General features: G+C 41.9%; 1 protein-coding gene across 1 annotated transcript in view; it reads right to left on the bottom strand.

Annotated features, from left to right (window-relative positions):
• Positions 1 to 19,457, bottom strand: part of rimbp2a (RIMS binding protein 2a) — a 210,510-nt gene that overhangs the window by 119,577 nt on the left and 71,476 nt on the right. The window contains exon 2 of the mRNA XM_060935983.1: positions 12,242 to 12,370. Within this exon, the coding sequence (XP_060791966.1) occupies positions 12,242 to 12,370 (129 nt within the window). The remainder of the gene's footprint in view (positions 1 to 12,241; positions 12,371 to 19,457) is intronic.

The following is a 19,457-nucleotide window of genomic DNA, read 5'->3' as shown; positions in this document are numbered from 1 at the left end:
GAAACCCATAAATAAGACCTGGTCCAACCAATTCACTTCATAAGTCACATAATTAGTTGATTAAGATCCACTTGTGCGTGATCAAAATGTCACATGATGTCTGTCCAACTTAACCTGTTCTAGAAGGACAATGACTCTGCAACACTACTAAGCAAGCAACATGAAAACCAAGGAGCCTCCAAACAGGTCAGAGACAAAGTTGTGAAGAAGTATGGATCAGGGTTGGGTTATAAAAAAATATCCCAAACTTTGAATATCCCAGGGAGCACCATTAAATCTATCCATTATCTGTAGCTGCTTATCCTGTACAGGGTCGCAGGCAAGCTGGAGCCTATCCCAGCCGACTATGGTCGAGAGGCAGGGTGCACCCTGGACAAGTCACCAGGCCATTGCAGGGCTAACACACAGAGACAAACACCCATTCACACTCGCATTCACACCTACAGTCAATTTAGAGCCACCAATTAGCCTAACCTGCATGTCTTTGGACTGTGAGGGAAATCAGAGAACCCAGAGGAAACCCACACAGACACAGAGAGAACACGCATACTCCACACAGAAAGGCCCTCGTCAGTCGCTGGGCTTGAACCCAGGACCTTCTTGCTGTGAGGCGACAGTGCTAACCACTACACCACCATGCCACCCACTATTAAATCCATTATAACAAAATGGAAAGAACATGTCACCACTACAAACTTGACCCACCAAAACTCACAGACCAGGCAAGGAGGGCATTAATCAGAGATGCAACAAAGACACCAAAGATAACACTGAAGGAGCTGCAAAGATCTACAGCGGAGATGGGAGTATCTGTCCATAGGACCACTTTAAGCCATACACTCCACAGAGCAGGGCTTTATGGAAGAGTGGCCAGAAAAAAGCCATTGCTTAAGAAAACACATTTGGACTTTGCCCAACAGCATGTGGCAGACTCCCCAAACACATGGAAGAAGACTCTCTGGTCATATGAGACTAAAATTGATCTTTTTGGCCATCATGGGAAATGTCATATGTGGCATAAACCCATCACCATGAGAACATCATTCCTACAGTGAAGCATGGTGGTGGCAGCATCATGCTGTGGGGATATTTTCATCTGCAGGGACAGGAAAGCTGGTCAGGATTGAAGGAAAGATGGATGGCACTAAATACAGGGCAATTCTGGAGGTAAACCTGTTTGAGTCAGCCAGAGGTTTGAGATTGGGACAAAGGTTCACATTCCAGCAGGACAATGACCCTCAACATACTGCTGAAGCTACACTAGAGGGGTTTAAAAGGAAACATTTAAATGTCTTGGAATGGCCTAATCAAAGCCCAGACCTCAATCCAGTTGAGAATCTGTGGCATAACTTGAAGATTCCTGTACATCAATGCAACCCATCTAACTTGAAGGAGTTGGAGCAGTTTTGCCTTGAGGAATGGGCAAAAATCCCAGTGGCTAGATGTGCAATTCTAATAGAGACATACCCCAAGATACTTGCAGCTGTAATTGCCGCAAAAGGTGTCTCTACAAAGTATTGACTTTGGGGGGTGAATACCTATGCACACTCCAGACTTCTGGGGGGGGGTGTCGTCATCTTAATTATTGTTTATGTCACGATAAACAAAAAAATTCACCTTTAAAGTTGTAGGCATTTTGTGTAAATCAAATGATGCTGACCCCCAAAAAATCCATTTTAATCCCAGCTTGTAATGCAACAAAACAGGACAAACACAAAGAGAGATGAATACTTTTGCAAGCCACTGTAGACAAATAATGAACTTGAACATGGGTAACACAACAGAAGCTAGACAAAGTAACACCACTAACATAAATAAGGTGTTAAACGAGGCATGAGGCAATACAGGTTAGGGCAATAATGAGACACGTGACTAGTGACATACAAGGGCTGATGGGTAACGTAGTCCCACGCCATCTTAGCACTACAGTAACAGGATTGAATAAAAATATCTTTTCAAATTTATGGGGCTTTCTTGAATACCCAATTCCTTGTGTAAACGTTCATACTAAAGAATTACACATAAGTCGGTTAATGGAGCCCATTATGTGTAACTGATTTCTCTGGCCAAACAAAACTACAAATTTCAGCCAGAGTTTAAGTTTCTCTGATTTTCCTCATACTCGTGCATGTTTGCAGCTGATTTCCATTTAGTGACACCAGCAAAAATCCTTAACAGGAAAAAAAACTCACATTGAGCTGAAAACAACAAAATGACAATTAAACAATGAGCACTTAAATATTCCAATAATGCAGCTCAGCCATTGCAGCGTGTGGGCTACCACAGGTACACCATAACTTTCTAACTACTTTCTTACTACCAATAAGACTAAACCTTCTATTATGGCAAAAGTAATAGCACCCTATAAATATAGTGTCTGTAAACAGTAACACATACCAAGGTAAGTAGAATAGCTAGTTGACTAGCATACTTTCACATGCAGTTAGCTTAAGCATCCTGGACAAAAAACGCTGAGACTCCATCATGAGCCAAACAGACAGGTCAGCCTGGATCACTGTTTCTGGTCCTACAGTACATAACAGTGAAAATAAGAGGGTTAGTAAACAAGCCCTACTTATTTCTGCTTTCAGGATTGCATGTCTACATTGCTTTTTATCTTCTCAAGTGCTTGGTGAAATAAATTCAGGTAATTCATTCTCATTTGGCAAGAAGTGGGGAAAAATCAATTGGGGAAATGGCTTCCCAGAGTAACTGAGGTCACCACAGAATTCCCAGCGGCCATTCAGGTTCGTAAATATACGTGCTGTCATGGGATGTGGACAAATTACCCTTGAGACACGGGCTTCAAATACACCTACGAATTCAGTGCAAAAAAAAAAAAAACCAGCAAAGATGTGGGTTATATCGCTACTTCCTGCAGTCATGGCTTTAAAAAATAATAATTTATTGGTCTGCAATCATTGTGAAGTTATTTTTTCTGTCATCTCAATACCACAACTTATCACCGCTCTCACACAGAACTGTTTCGTAGCCTCTGATTGGTAAGAATGGCCAAAGTGCTCATTTGCCTATTGTAGATTTTGACTTAAATTTGTATTTACATTTAAATGTGTAGATTTTTGGAATTGCAAAGGCCAACACTGCAATAACAATTAACAAACCTTTATACCAGTGCACTGTTAAATTCTGGATTCTGTGTTATTTTTGTGTTACAGCACAATCAGACATGTGTTATTCTGTTTACATCACAATGATTTGCTCTTTATTGCAATGTTTATCACTGAAGGAAATGTCACACTTTTATGGTTTATAATTAATGTTGTGGAGACAAGTTAGTTCTGGTTACATTACAGTAATGGCCATTTCCTCACCAAAATCTCATATCTCTCTCTCTCTCTCTCTCTCTCTCTCTCTCTCTCAAAAAACAGTTTGCCATTTTACAGAGAAATCAGAATGTGCAAAGTCTTGTCTTGAAAACTAAGTTGCCTAACATAAAACTTCACCACAACAACGATTATACTTTTTTCTTTGTTAAACAGCATCACATTTTCATCACAATTCATTTATTCACTTAGATTACATGGTGCATCCATCATGCAAGTCTCTGTTACTATAGAAACAGTAAAGGATTAGAATGAATGCCTTAATATTAACCTACTGTGTCAGAACCATGCTGTTGTACAAACCTTTTGACCAATCAAATTCAAGAATTCACCCATGCTGTGGTATACTTTTCTGTGGCAGCAGTTCTGACAGTAATGCAGCTGCAAATCACAGGTTTATATTAATGCGGTCTTTCTAAGATGTTATTGTTTCTGTAGTATGAGTTCACTCACAGAAACTTGTATACTGAACTATCTACACACAAAGCAATTTTTAAAATGTGTTGTAATTGTCAATATGGTGAAGTTTTCTGTCAAGAGATGTTTATTTTACATTTATGGAAGGAGCCTCCAATATAATCACTTTGCAACATTCAGAGGTAAAGCTGTAACTTTAGGTTTTCCAATACAGGATAGTCTTCATAACAGAGAGGTGTGTGCACTGTGGTTTCTTGGTAACATGACAAGTTGCTTTTTTTGTCTTATGAGAGAGAGAGAGAGAGAGACGCTGGTGAGAGAATGATTGTTTATAGCTGCTATAATGTAAGTGATAACATGAACTCACTTGCTTTGCAGACATTACACAGCATTAAATGGAACTATAAATATATGACATTGCATGTATTCTTTAATAAAAACAAAGACATTTATTTAAAATTGGGATTGTTGGCAAATTTCTGTGGTATAAGAGGAATAAAACCAGGGAGCCTGCTTCTATAGAAACCTAATCAACTTCAAGGTTGTAACAGTAGCTCCAACACACCACCCTTTCTTTCACTATTTTATACCTGATTGTTTTATACCTTACTTGTAAAATGTGGTTAAGAAATAATGTGTGTGTGTGTGTGCGTGCGTGCGTGCGTGCGCGCGCGTGCGCGTGTGCTAATTAAACAGGTTATTAGAGGTGGTAAAATGTAATATCATTCATATTTAATATGTCTGGGGCGGCACGGTGGTGTAGTGGTTAGCGCTGTCACCTCACAGCAAGAAGGTCCGGGTTCGAGCCCCGTGGCTGGCGAGGGCCCTTCTGTGCGGAGTTTGCATGTTCTCCCCGTGTCCACGTGGGTTTCCTCCGGGTGCTCCGGTTTCCCCCACAGTCCAAAGACATGCAGGTAAGGTTAACTGGTGACTCTAAATTGACCGTAGGTGTGAATGTGAGTGTGAATGGTTGTCTGTGTCTATGTGTCAGCCCTGTGATGACCTGGCGACTTGTCCACGGTGTACCCCGCCTTTCGCCCGTAGTCAGCTGGGATAGGCTCCAGCTTGCCTGCGACCCTGTAGAACAGGATAAAGCAGCTAGAGATAATGATATGATATGATATGAGATGAGATTTAATATGTCTGCAGATGGGAGTTAGTTATATATTTCGGCACTGCCTAAAAGCGGCGCTCCCGACGAGCATAAAATGTGTTTGTCATTATTCATCTTCCGGGCTGAGCTGTCAGCCCAGGAAGCTGTATTTGTTATGCTACAGATGCTCGCTGCTGTGTTTATATTCACCATGTGCCTCGATCAGAGGTTTAGCATGGTATGTTATAAAGCTTTGCTGTCTGTCATCAAACTTTACATTGTGTCATTCATGCACAATGTAAAGTTTGTGTGTGCTGTTGAATGAGTGTGTTTTGTTTGTATTCGATGCATTGGTTGAACTGTGGTTTAGCATGAGACTTTGAGCACAGAGGCTAATAAAGAAGAAGCCTTTATTTGTCTCATGCACATTAAAATTCATCCTCTGCATTTAACCCATCTGAAGCAGTGAACACATGCATGCACACACAAGACAGCAATGAACACACACACATACCCAGAGCAGTGGGGACTCCAGCCCAAGGCCACCCCATGTTAACCTAACCATATGTCTTTGGACTGTGGGGGAAACCGGAGCACCTGGAGATAACCCACGCAGACACAGGGAGAACATGCAAACTCCACACAGAAAGGCCCTCGTCAGCTGCTGGGCTCAAACCCAGAACCATCTTGCTGTGAGGCGACAGTGCTAACCACTACACCACCATGCTGCCCAACAAAGACACTTGGCTAACTTGTAGAGGTTTGCACCCTTGGTTGAGTGGAGCAAAGCGTGTAATATTCAGAGCATAGTCTGTACACATTACTCTGAAAAACTGTGTATTTGTTTACAGCCATGTAATGTTAATTATTTTTTGTTTTGTTTTCTTTAGTTTTCACGGTGCTCGGTGTACGGTATATGATGTTTGATGTCCGGTGTTCGATGCTACACTCGTGTTCAAGAGGAATAAAACACATATGCACCCGTCAGAGCCTCTCTGCTGTTGTTCTTCATGCCAAAGGCTGCTACAGAGTTAGTAAATAATCCCATGTTATTTTTTTTCAAAAGCAAGTTAAAAATAAGCGCTGGATAAAAACCCCTCTATCTTATGCAAATAAAAATACAAATTTCGTTGTCCGGTGGATAGATGTTTATGAGATACGTTGCCTTGCACTTATGATCAGGTACCCTGTGGTGGTACACATACATCGTACGTACATACAGTGGTACTTGAAAGTTTGTGAACCCTTTAGAATTTTCTATATTTCTGACCTAAAACATCATCAGATTTTCACACAAGACCTAAAAGTAGATAAAGAGAACCCAGTTAAACAAATGAGACAAAAATATTATACTTGGTCATTTATTCATTGAGGAAAAATAAATATATCTGTGAGTGGCAAAAGTATGTGAACCTCTAGGATTAGCAGTTAATTTGAAGGTGAAATTAGAGTCAGGTGTTTTCAATCAATGGGATGACCATCAGGTGTGAGTGGGCACCCTGTTTTATTTAAAGAACAGGGATCTATCAAAGCCTGATCTTCACAACACACATTTGTGGAAGTGTATCATGGCACAAACAAAGGAGATTTCTGAGGACCTCAGCAAAAGCGTTGTTGATGTTCATCAGGCTAGAAAAGGTTACAAAACCATCTCTAAAGAGTTTGGATTCCACCAATCCACAGTCAGACAGATTGTGTACAAATCGAGGAAATTCAAGACCATTGTAACCCTCCCCAGAAGTGGTCAACCAACAAAGATCACTCCAAGAGCAAGGCGTGTAATAGTCGGCGAGGTCACAAAGGACCCCAGGGTAACTTCTAAGCAATTGAAGGCCTCTCTCACATTGGCTAATGTTAATGTTCATGAGTCCACCATCAGGAAAACATTGAACAACAATGGTGTGCATGGCAGGGTTGCAAGGAGAAAGCCACTGCTCTCCAAAAAGAACATTGCTGCTCGTCTGCAGTTTGCTAAAGATCACATGGACAAGCCAGAAGGCTACTGGAAAAATGTTTTGTGGATGGATGAGACCAAAATAGAACTTTTTGGTTTAAATGAGAAGCTTTATGTTTGGAGAAAGGAAAACACTGTATTCCAGCATAAGAACCTTATTCCATCTGTAAAACACGGTGGTGGTAGTATCATGGTTTGGGCCTGTTTTGCTGCATCTGGGCCATGATGGCTTGTCATCATTGATGGAGCAATGAATTCTGAATTATACAAGCGATTTCTAAAGGAAAATGTCAGGACATCTGTCCATGAACTGAATCTCAAGAGAAGGTGGGTCATGCAGCAAGACAACGACCCTAAGTACACAAATCGTTCGACCAAAGGATGGTTAAAGAAGAATAAAGTTAATGTTTTGGAATGGCCAAGTCAAAGTCCTGACCTTAATCCAACCGAAATGTTGTGGAAGGACTTGAAGCGAGCAGTTTATGTGAGGAAACCCACCAACATCCCAGAGTTGAAGCTGTTCTGTACGGAGGAACGGGCTAAAATTCCTCCAATCCAGTGTGCAGGACTGATCAACAGTTACCGGAAACGTTTAGCTGCAATTATTGCTGCACAAGGGGGTCACACCAGATACTGAAAACAAAGGTTCACATACTTTTGCCACTCACAGATATATAATATTGGATCATTTTCTTCAATAAATAAATGACCAAGTATAATATTTTTGTCTCATTTGTTTAAATGGGTTCTCTTTATCTACTTTTAGGACTTGTGTGAAAATCTGATGATGTTTTAGGCCATATTTATGCAGAAATACAGAAAACTCTAAAGGGTTCACAAACTTTCAAGCACCACTGTATGTATGGATATCATACATCTGCAAAAGCCTTCAAAATCAGGTCGATGCAGTATTATATTCTCTTAAGTATGGAGCTTCGTCTCTGTGTGCTTCGTGCATGGGGTGGTTTGCTGGATTATAATATACAGTAACCTATAACACAGTACTAGTGCATCTCAAAAAATTAGAATATTGTGAAAAAGTTCAATATTTTCCATCAGTTATTTGAGAAAGTGAAAATGTTATATATTATAGACTCATTACACATAAACTAAAATGTTTCAAGCATTTTTCTATTTTAATTTTAATCAGTATGGCATACAGTACAAAAACATAAAAAAAACATCTCAAAATATTAGAATATTTCATTTCGAGTTTGAGTAAAACAGTATGAACACAGTGTATCTCTCGGTCTAGTTCAGTACACACAACCACAATCATGGGGAAGACTGCTGACTTGACTGTTGTCCAGAAGACGAGATGCCCTCCACAAGGAGGGTAAACCACAAAAGATCATTGCTGAAAAGGGTGGCTGGAAAAGGTGCACAAGCAACAGGGATGGCCGCAGTCTTGAGAGGATTGTCAAGAAAAGTTGATTCAAGAACTTGGGAGAGCTTCACAAGGAGTGGACTGAGGCTGGTGTCAGTGTATCAAGACCCATCACGAACAGACATCTTCAAGAAAGGGGATACAATTTTCGCATTCCTAATATCAAGCTACTCCTGAGCCAGAGACAATGTCAGAAGTGTCTTATCTGGGCTAAGGAGAGAAAGAAATGGACTGTTGCTCAGTGGTCCAAAGTCCTCTTTTCAGATGAAAGTACATTTTGCATTTAATTTGGAAATCACGGTTCTAGAGTCTGGAGGAAGAGTGGAGAGGCACAGAATCCAAGGTGTTTGAAGCCCAGTGTGAAGTTTCCACAGTCTGTGATGATTTGGGGTGCCATGTCATCTGCTGGTGTTGGCCCACTGTATTTTATCAAGTCCAAAGTCAACACAGCCATCTACCAGGAGATTTTAGAGCACTTCATGCTTCCATCTGCTGATGAGCTTTTTGGAGAAGCTGATTTCCTTTTCCAGCAGGACTTAGCACCTACCCACAGTGCCAAAACTACTACCAAATGGTTTACTGTGTTTGATTGGCCAGCCAACTTGCCTGACTTGAACCCCATAGAGAATCTATGGGGTATTGTCAAGCGGAAGATGAGAAACGCCCGACCCAAAAATACAGATATGCTGAAGGCCACTATCAAAGCAACCTGGGCTTCAATAACACCTCAGCAGTGCCATAGACTGATCACCTCCATGCCACACCGCACTGATACAGTAATTCATGGTAAAAGAGCCCCAACCAAGTATTGAGTGTATAAATGAATATACTGTACTTTTCAGAAGTTGGACATTTCTGTATTGTAAATCCTTTTTTTGATTGATCTTAGGGAATATTCTAATAATTTGAGATACTGGATTTCTGATTTTCATGAGCTATAAGCCATAATCATCAAAATTAAAACAAAAAAGGCTTTAAATATTTCACTTTACATGTAATGAATATAGAATATATGAAAGTTTACCTTTTTGAATTAAATTATGAAAAAAAGGAACTTTTTCATGGTATTCTAATTTTTTGAGATGCACTAGTATAGTTAGTATAGTATAATATAACTTTATAATATAACACAGTTTCTAATTGTTGTTCCTTCTGAGTTCAGTCATGAAGAAATCGATCGATCAGAGAATCAGGGGGTCAGAACCGAGACGGCCAGAGAGCTGGAACAGAGCTGCATTAAACGTCTCCTTCAGTCGATACAATGGAGAGGATAATAAGGTTACAGGAGCAATCTGGGTCCACTGGAAGAACACAGAGTCTAATTCTGAGTCTAATTCTATCAGGAAGGTGCAGCCCAGAGCTTTCAGACCCTCATCTCTTACATCCACATCCACGTCCACACCCTGCACATTGCACACTCCTGAAGCCCTCAACTCAAGCGGTTGTTTGGCTTTGCTAATTAACTAGACAGCTCCTCTTTCGCCACTGTTATTAGTCTCAATTAATTATCAGCTTCTGTCATTACACTTATGATGGTTATTATCCATCAACCAATTACACCAAAAAGGCTTCAACTGCACCCCACCGTTTGCTCAGTGGTGGTATCGCCATGTTGACAGAAAGGGTGAAAAAAGAGGCACAAGGTCATTTCTCAGCAATGAGTGACTCTCTCAACACTGTCCGTCATGGTAGGTTGCCTGGCAACCAGCCGAAAGGATGCAGAGATGGCACGTGATTCAGAATTGACTCGTTACTGCATCTTATGAACAACAGCATTTGATTATGCCAGCTTTCACATGCTCATCATTTTCCACGCTCTATTTCAGACAAAGGATTAGTCAACCAGATGTTTTGTGTGGGTCAATGACATAAAATCCCAATTAAATCCATTTCAATTCCAGATTCCAATGCTACAAGGTTGGTCAGTATAAATACAAGACCTTGTATAATCAGATTTCATCCAAATTATGTTACAGATTTATGACATTAGTACATTAGTGGAATTTTCAGCCAGTGTGAGTGAGTGACTAAATGATTTAATTCATTAATGAATGAAACATTGTTCATAAAATAAAGAAGCAACTGTTAATATTGCTTGTGTCTCATCATATAAGGATATCTGGGAGCATTGTTTTCTCTCAACAAAATCAATGTACATGTTTACGTTTGCATAATGTTAACATCTTTGCCGAGTCACATAAAATACCATCCGTTATCCGTAACCGCTTATCCTGTACAGGGTTGCGGGCAAGCTGGAGCCTATCCCAGCTGACTGTGGGCAGGAGGCAGGGTACACCCTGGACAAGTCGCCAGATCATTTCAGGGCTGACACATAAAGACAGACAACCATTCACACCTACGGTCAATTTAGAGCCACCAAATAGCCGAACCTGCATGTCTTTGGACTGTGGGGGAAACTGGAGCACCTGGAGGAAGCCCATGCAGACACGGGGAGAGCATGCAAACTCCACACAGAAAGGCCCCCATCAGCCACTGGGCTTGAACTCAGAACCTTCTTGCTGTGAGGCGACAGTGCTAACCACTCCACCACCCCCACATAAAATACTTTGTTTTGAAATAGATAAAATAAATCACAATTCCACCTTACGTTTGAATAGTTTTAGACCAAACTTCATAACATCTTTAGTGCTTTTAGGAACAGCCTCTCATCTCATCTCATTATCTCTAGCCGCTTTATCCTGTTCTACAGGGTCACAGGCAAGCTGGAGCCTATCCCAGCTGACTACGGGCGAAAGGCGGGGTACACCCTGGACAAGTCACCAGGTCATCACAGGGCTGACACATAGACAACCATTCACACTCACATTCACACCTATGGTCAATTTAGAGTCACCAGTTAACCTAATCTGCATGTCTTTGGACTGTGGGGGAAATCGGAGCACCCGGAGGAAACCCACGTGGACATGGGGAGAATGTGCAAACTCCACACAGAAGGACGCTCGCCGGCCACGGGGCTCGAGCCCGGACCTTCTTGCTGTGAGGCGACAGCGCTAACCACTACACCACCGTGCCACCCCAGGAACAGCCTTTTCTTTCAGAATTTCTAATTGTTTCTCACTTATGGTGACAAGCGGTTGGCTGCCATTTTGCCGAATCGCTCGAGGTGATTATCGAGAAATAGTCTGAATTTCTCAACCAGTCATCACACATGATTTTCTATCATCACCTCCATATTTATATTAATAACAATTAATAAACAGGCGAAAGACTAAATAATTATTTTGTGTGTGGTCTATTTATAAAAGGCTAACTCCAGATTTAGAATCTTTATGAAATGAAGCCCTACATTTTCTTTTGCCTTCATGCAGACTCAAAGGCTTGTGTTTCTTCGTTAGAGGTGTGTAAAGGTCATTAAATAGAATAAATAAATAAATAAATAAATAAATAAATAAATGTAACATTGGTCCTCTACGCCATCTGGACTCATGTTATGGACAAAGGAATACACAGAGACAGTGCCACATTTCAATGTCGCATCACTTTTCCTGCAGCGAATAAAGCTTGTGACCACATGCACTGCTGTGGTCAGTCAGTTTCCCATCACCCGTCTGCCCTGCCCTGATAGTGGGATGGTTGCCAGGGCAATAGTGGCTCCCAATATCACACCACTTGTCACTTGGGACCTTGGAAAAGCCTTTAACCTCTTCTTCTGCCCTCATTTTGGTTTACACTCCCCTTTAACACATACAGAGGTGTAGCTACAGCACAAATGAGACAGGAAAGAGCACTGACCCCTAAAATTGACCAGGTCCCAAAAAACCTGATCCTTGAGAATATCAGATGTCATAATGCAGGATCCTTGAAAGAGGCCCCAATTTATTAATCTCTAACTTGTGTGTGAATGCATAATGTTAAAATGAAAGATTTAACAATTAAGAAGGCTGAAGAGGAGGAAAAGGAGAAAGACATGGAAAGTGGTGGGGAGAGTGATTTATGAATGAAAGATAATTACTCTAAGCTAAAACAAACTATATTTGCTAAAGAGTCACCAAAAGGAATTGCAATGCAAAGAGCTTCAAACTCACTAGCGATTTGTAGAGCTGCTTCTGCTGTCTCAGTGTAGCCACCTCAGTCTTCAGCGTTTGGTTCGTCTCCTCCAGAAGGCGGAATCGGTTCACGTTAGACAGGTGGAGAGGCAGGACCTCGTGCTTCAGCTGCAGGAAAAGATGGAACAAATTGTATGGAAGAAATGTACTGAATAATTACAGAGGCTGTCAAGCAGGAGTACATCAATAAGAGCTAAATGAGCATGCCCCTGTTAAAAGCACAAGGAGCCACTCCAGAGCCTGAGGCTCAGATGGGAGCTGCTCATAAAACCAAACAGCAGCAATCAGACAAAATCAATGTTCAGAGGAAAAAGTCGCTGGGATGGGTTAGATGTTATTGAGGCATACCACATGCAAAGTCATGTCCGAGCGTTTTCACTGCTGCTTACCAATTCTGCGACACTGAGACACTATGCCGCTGCCAGAAATAAAAGTGTGGGCGTGCTGTAGCTCTGCTTTGGGAATGCTGCACTTACAAAACCACTCCATTTTCCACCCATGTCCATTACTGATCATTTATTCATGACTATTATTCGGTTATATCAAAATGCTGCCAGGAGGCCTTCAGGAACAGAACGCATTCAACTTCAGAGGGAACACAGGGAACGGAGCAAAATGAGAAAACAGAATTTAAAAATAGAGCTTTTTAGGAAACAGACAGGCTCAAAGAAGCATTACAAATGTCATCAATGTCTAAAATGAGGACGAAAATGGAAGGAGAAACTCCTTCAGATGGACCAAAGAAAGGAATCTTAAGCGGAAGCAAGACCTTGCAAAGGAATGACATTCTCCTTTGGCCAGAACTCGGGATCAGATTATTGTTTTTATGTTATTACATTTTAGTATAAATTCACAGGTGATTATAGAAAATCACGAGCACTGCTTGGTTGAAAAATTCGGAGTATTTCTTGATAATCACCTCGAGCAAAATGGCGGCCAATCGCTTAGTTACAGTGAGGAAGATTTACAAATTATGAAATAAAATACTGTTCCTAAAAGCACTAAAGATGCTACGAAATTTGGTCTAAAATTATTCAAAGGTAAGGTGGAATTGTGATTTATTTTATCTATTTCAAAACAAAGTATTTTATGAGAGTCGGCCTAGATATGTGGCACAAGTCTGTGCATGACTTTACTTCATTTGCATGCCACTTTTGAAGTTTGAAATAAATTATTTTTTAATAAAAAAAAATTTTAATGATCACCTGTGTATTTATACTAAAACAATTATCTGCCTCAGGCTCAGTGAATATTTGTTAAATAAGACAGTCAACAAATTCTAGTTGAAATGGGATAAAGTTTAATGGATTAATGGCTAGTAATGAGGATATTAATGTATTAGTTACCAATAAAATTAGTTAGACTAAAATAAGTGTTTATTAGTTTAACTTTAATTGGAGGCTTAAAAAGTTTTCATAATCAACAGTCAATTCAAAAGGACAGTACCATGAGCTTGAAAATATATAATGTGACCAACTAAGATTAAAAATATGAGTTGCATATTCACTAAAAAGTAAATACAGTACCAGTCAAAAGTTTAGACACCACTACTCATTCAAAGACATCAAAAAGTATGAAATAACATATGGAAAATATATAGAATTGTGTGGTAAACAAAAAAAGTGTTGGAAAAAATCCAAAATGTTTCATATTTTAGATTCTTCAAAGTAGCCAGCGTTTACCTCAGTGACACTTTGCACACTATAGGCATTATTTTAACCAGCTTCATGAAGTAGTCACCTGGGATGCTTTTCAATTAACAGGTGCCTCGTCAAAAGTTCATTGGTGTAATTTATTGTCTTCTTAATGCATTTGAGGTCAAATAGTAAATAATAAAAATACAGTAAATAGCCCTATTCCACAACTGTAGTAATCCATATTATGTCAAGAACCGCTCAACTAAGTAAAGAGAAATGACGCTATCTGTTATCATCCAAATGTGGATTGGTTCGGTTTTGAGTCTGGTTCCTCCATGTCGTCTGAGGGAGTTTTTCCTTGCCACCATCTTGCTCATTGGTGATAGACTAGGGATAGAATAGGGATAAAATTAGCTCATGTTTAAAGTCACTAAAATTCTGTAAAGCTTCTTTGCGGCAATGTCTATTGTTAAAAGCACTATAAAAAAATAAACTTGACTCGACATCCATCATTACTTTAAGACATGAAGTGTCTTTTAATTAATAAAAATAAAGAAAAACAATTGAATTAGAAGGTGTGCCCAAACTTTTGACTGGTTCTGTATATAATAAGCACATAATATTTATGGAAGAAGTCTGGGGTGTCAGTGCTTCATAAAAAAGTCAGTCAGTTTTCTGCCACTGCTTTGATTATTGTCCTATAACAGTACATCCCGAAGTGTTTGATGTCTCTTATATCACAGCAGGTTAACAACTATTACAATGTTTTAATTGACTAAAGAACCGTATATCATTATTTTTATCATGTATAGTTACATTTAAATGTTGTGGAAACAAATTAGATCCTATTGTAACACTAGATAAAGCTGGTCTAGTAGGTTACTAACTTAAACGGGGTTGTGGGCAAGAAAAGAAAGCACGGAGAATCAGGAATACTTCATTACTTCACTTTATTGAACTCAATCTCCTGAACACCCCCTTTTATAGAGCCATTTCCCCTCTACACTCTACATACTGTATCCTTCCGCCCTTAACTATAGTTCCCTCACATCACTTCACACAAACCGTTCTTAATCAATCTGATCTAACATTTAACATTAATAACCAACCTCCTCTTACACTATTATCATTTACAGTATGCAGCTATATGCAATTGGTTCCTTAACAACACCTCATTTTTCTCTCTTATGAAGATGGGGGAGGGGGACAGACAGAGCAACCATCATCAGCAACCAGAGGAGCCTGTTCAGTGACAGAATGCTCCTTCCCCAGTGCAGGACGAACAGACTTAAAAACTCCTTTGTCCCTCATGCCATCAGACTGTACAACTCCTCTCTGGGGGGGGGGGGGGGGTGTAACAGGAGGACAGAGGACGGGAAGGAGCAGTAGCCTAGCCTGACAATAAGCAATACCGGACAATATGCAATATAATGTGCAATATCTCTCCTGCCGCCCCCCCCCTTTTATTTATTTATCTCATCTCATTATCTCTAGCCGCTTTATCCTTCTACAGGGTCGCAGGCAAGCTGGAGCCTATCCCAGCTGACTACGGGCGAAAGGCGGGGTACACCCTGGACAAGTCACCAGGTCATCACAGGGCTGACACATAGACACAGACAACCATTCACACTCACATTCACACCTACGGTCAATTTAGAGTCACCAGTTAACCTAACCTGCATGTCTTTGGACTGTGGGGGAAACCGGAGCACCCGGAGGAAACCCACGCGGACACGGGGAGAACATGCAAACTCCACACAGAAAGGCCCTCGCCGGCCCCGGGGCTCAAACCCAGGACCTTCTTGCTGTGAGGCGACAGCGCTAACCACTACACCACCGTGCCGCCCTATTTATTTATTTATTTATTTTTCTTTTCTTTTCCCCCTCCCCATATCTTGTTCTTTTTATATTTGTATATGTAAATAATTTATTTTAATTTATCTAGAAGTTCTGTCTATTTATTTTCTCTTTTTATCTGTAATGATGCTGCTGGAATCTTAATTTCCCTGAGGGAACCCGCCCAAAGGGATCAATAAAGTTTTATCTAATCTAATCTATCTAATCTATCTTATCATGTTATGGAGAAATGATGTATAGTACAAAGTGTAAACTCCCTGTCATGCAAACTTTCCTGTGTCGGAAAACTTCAGTTTTACCTCTGTTCCAAAGTGCTGACACTGGAGACTCCTTTCATAAGTAAACATCTTCCTACAGAAAACTTTAACATATCAACAATTACATGTTTTTCTAAGTTAAATAAATGCTACGTTTTAATCTATTTATATGAACTGTCACCATACAAGTCCCTGTGAACTGCCAGAGCTGCTGTTATAGAAAATGAATCAACACCTACAGAATAAACAGCTACATGCAGAATTCAAATGTTCTGTGGTATTATTATTATTATTATTATTATTATTATTAATTATATAATAATATATATATTATATAATAATATATTATTATAATAATATAATATTATTATATTAATATAATAATAATAATAATAATAATAATAATAATAATAAAGTCCTGGGTATGACTTAAAAGTGCATCCAGTTGTGGAGTTTCAACGTGGAACAATGAGGTTACCCTTTGCCGCAACTACCTCCAGGTCACTATTGAGAAGGTGTAGCACCTGTTAGCTCTCCCTGAGACCAAGAAGCACCAGGTTGGCATCTGGTGGGGTCTAGTCTGTCTCATGGGTCAGCAACCCCTCTAGTGATGGTGTCACGAAAAAAAAAATACCCGAGGGAAGGAAACCTGGATCAAACCAATCTCATATTGTGTGATGTTACGATGGCTTCTACTAGAAATAGAGATAATGACATGAATAGAGCTGGACCCACACAAGGTGAAGGCTCCTTTTCCAGCAGGAATGCTCAGGTACAGCAGCGAGCCTCGGGTCATCATCCTGCGACTGCTAGCATTATGAAAATGATAACAAAATAGACGAGGGAAATGAACAAACTGGTAATGAAGTGCTATTTCATGAGTGATCCAACTAAGAGAGGTTTTAGGAAGAGGATGTTGGGCATCTGGAATGAAATAGGTATTTTTGAAATGAACAAGCAAAAACTGACAGGACAAGTATTAGCTATACGAAAGAATGGATGGTTATCACATATGGAAATCAAGGAGATTAAAAGAGGTATTGAAGAAGGAAGGTCAGATAATGGAGATGAACAAGAGATAGATATGAACATAGATGGTGGACCTGGAACAGAGCAAGTATGGGAAGAGAATTTTACACTCGCTGGTGATGAATGAAGTGATTATAACAATGTGTCAGGGTTTTGCTGGGATTCGAACCTGGTTCGTTGGTGTGATAATCCAGCAAACCCCCACTAGGCCACCAGGGGGATGACTCAAATGCAGAGGCGTGAGGCGGAAGTAGAAAAAGTAACAAAAGGTTTATTTATACTATGTACACTATATACAATCCAGGGCAAAACAAAAAAACAAAAACAAAGAGTATAATTCAAAAAGAAAAAGGCAAAAATGCAAAAGCTCAGAAGATCCACAAAACACAGTACAAAGGAAACTGGAGATAAACATAACAGCACAAAGACTCCGTGACAAGAGGACTGAACTCAGGGGTATAAATACACAAACTAATTAAGGACACAGGAGAAGATAATTAGGACTAACAGGCAATTAACAAAAACACAAAACACAGGAACAGTGGCGGCCTCTAGAGGCCAAAATAAACAAGACACAAAAAGGAAATAACAGCGGCCTCTAGAGGCCAAAACAGTCCAAGTCCTAACAGGACCCCCCCCTCTAGGAGCGTCTCCTGACGTTCCCAGGGCGATCCGGATGGGCCGAATGGAAGTCCCGACACAGTTCTTTATCTAGGACATCCCGAGCAGGAACCCAGCAGCGCTCCTCAGGACCATAGCCCTCCCAGTCCACCAGATATTGCAACCCGCCGCGGACCCGGCGGGAGTCAAGCAGGCAATGCACAGTGAACACAGTCTGCCCCTGGAAGATGCGGGGGGGTGGGGGGTTCCTAGGGGCAGGGGCATACGTAGACGTCAGTACAGGCCACAACAGGGAAACATGGAAAGTGGGGTTGATCCTCAGAGTCCGGGGCAACTGGAGCCGGTAGGAGACAGGGTTCACCCTGTGCACCACCTTGAAGGGGCCAATGTAGCGAGGAGCAAGCTTGCGGTTCTCCACCCGCAGCGGAAGGTCCTTAGTGGACAGCCAAACCCGCTGCCCAGGGCGGAAAGTGTGTGCAGGTCTTCTGTGGCGGTTGGCCTGAGTCTGGTTGGTTCTGGAGGTCTGTATGAGGGTCTTCCTGACCTTGCTCCAGGTCTTGCGACACCGTCTCACATATTGGTTGACCGAGGGCACCCCCGCGTCCTCCTCCTGGTCCGGGAACAGAGGTGGCTGGAACCCGAATTGGCACTGGAATGGCGACAGCTTGGTGGCCGATGACTGCAGGGTGTTGTGGGCGTACTCTGCCCATGGCAGCCAGGTGCTTCACGATGTCGGGTTATCCATAGCCAGGCCTCGCAGGGTGGTTTCCAGGTCCTGGTTGAGCCTCTCCGTCTGACCATTGGACTGTGGGTGAAACCCAGAGGAGAGGCTGGCAGTGGCTCCAATGACCTTGCAGAACCCGTGCCACACTCGGAAGGAGAACTGGGGCCCTCGGTCTGAGACGATGTCCTGTGGAAGACCAAAGACTCGGAAGACATGATTAAATACAAGTTTCGCTGTTTCAAGAGCAGAGGGGAGTTTGCACAGAGGTATGAAGCGGCAGGCCTTGGAGAATCTGTCAACAATGACCAAAATGACCATGTTACCTTGTGACTCAGGGAGACCCGTGATGAAGTCGACAGCCACGTGGGACCAGGGACGCCGGGGAATGGTCAGAGGATGCAGGAGACCCTGGGGACGCTGTCGTGGGTTCTTGGTTCTGGTGCAAACCTCACAGGACAGGACAAATGACCTTACTTCCTGCTCCATGTTAGGCCACCAGAAGCGTCTTTTCAGGAAGTCCAGGGTCCTCCGAGCTCCCGGGTGGGCGGTGAGAGGGGAAGAGTGACCCCACTGGAGAACCTTGGCCTGGGCTTGATGTGGGACGTACAAGAGGCCCGGTGGCCCCGTCCCAGGGCCGGGGTCCTGGCGTTGGGCTCGTCGAACAGCCTCCTCAATACCCCAGCGGACAGGGGCCACAATCCGGGACACCGGGATAATAGGCCCGACTTCATTCTCCCTGTTAGTGGCAGAGAACAGCCTGGACAGTGCGTCAGGTTTGGTGTTCTTGGAGCCGGGATGGTACGAGAGGGTGAAGTCAAACCGACTGAAAAACAGGGCCCACCTAGCCTGTCGAGGGTTCAGTCTCTTGGCTTGCTGGAGGTACTCCAGGTTCTTGTGGTCAGTCCAAACCAGGAATGGATGTTGCGCTCCCTCCAGCCAGTGCCTCCACTCCTCAAGGGCCAGTTTGACCGCTAACAGTTCTCGATCCCCCACATCGTACCGGGACTCCGCAGGACTCAGGCGGTGGGAGAAGTAAGCGCAGGGGTGCAGCTTTCCTTCCAAACGTTGAG

The sequence above is a fragment of the Neoarius graeffei genome, chromosome 12, assembly GCF_027579695.1.
Source record: "Neoarius graeffei isolate fNeoGra1 chromosome 12, fNeoGra1.pri, whole genome shotgun sequence".
Taxonomy (NCBI): domain Eukaryota; kingdom Metazoa; phylum Chordata; class Actinopteri; order Siluriformes; family Ariidae; genus Neoarius; species Neoarius graeffei.
This window is presented reverse-complemented; position numbering and strand designations above follow the sequence as displayed.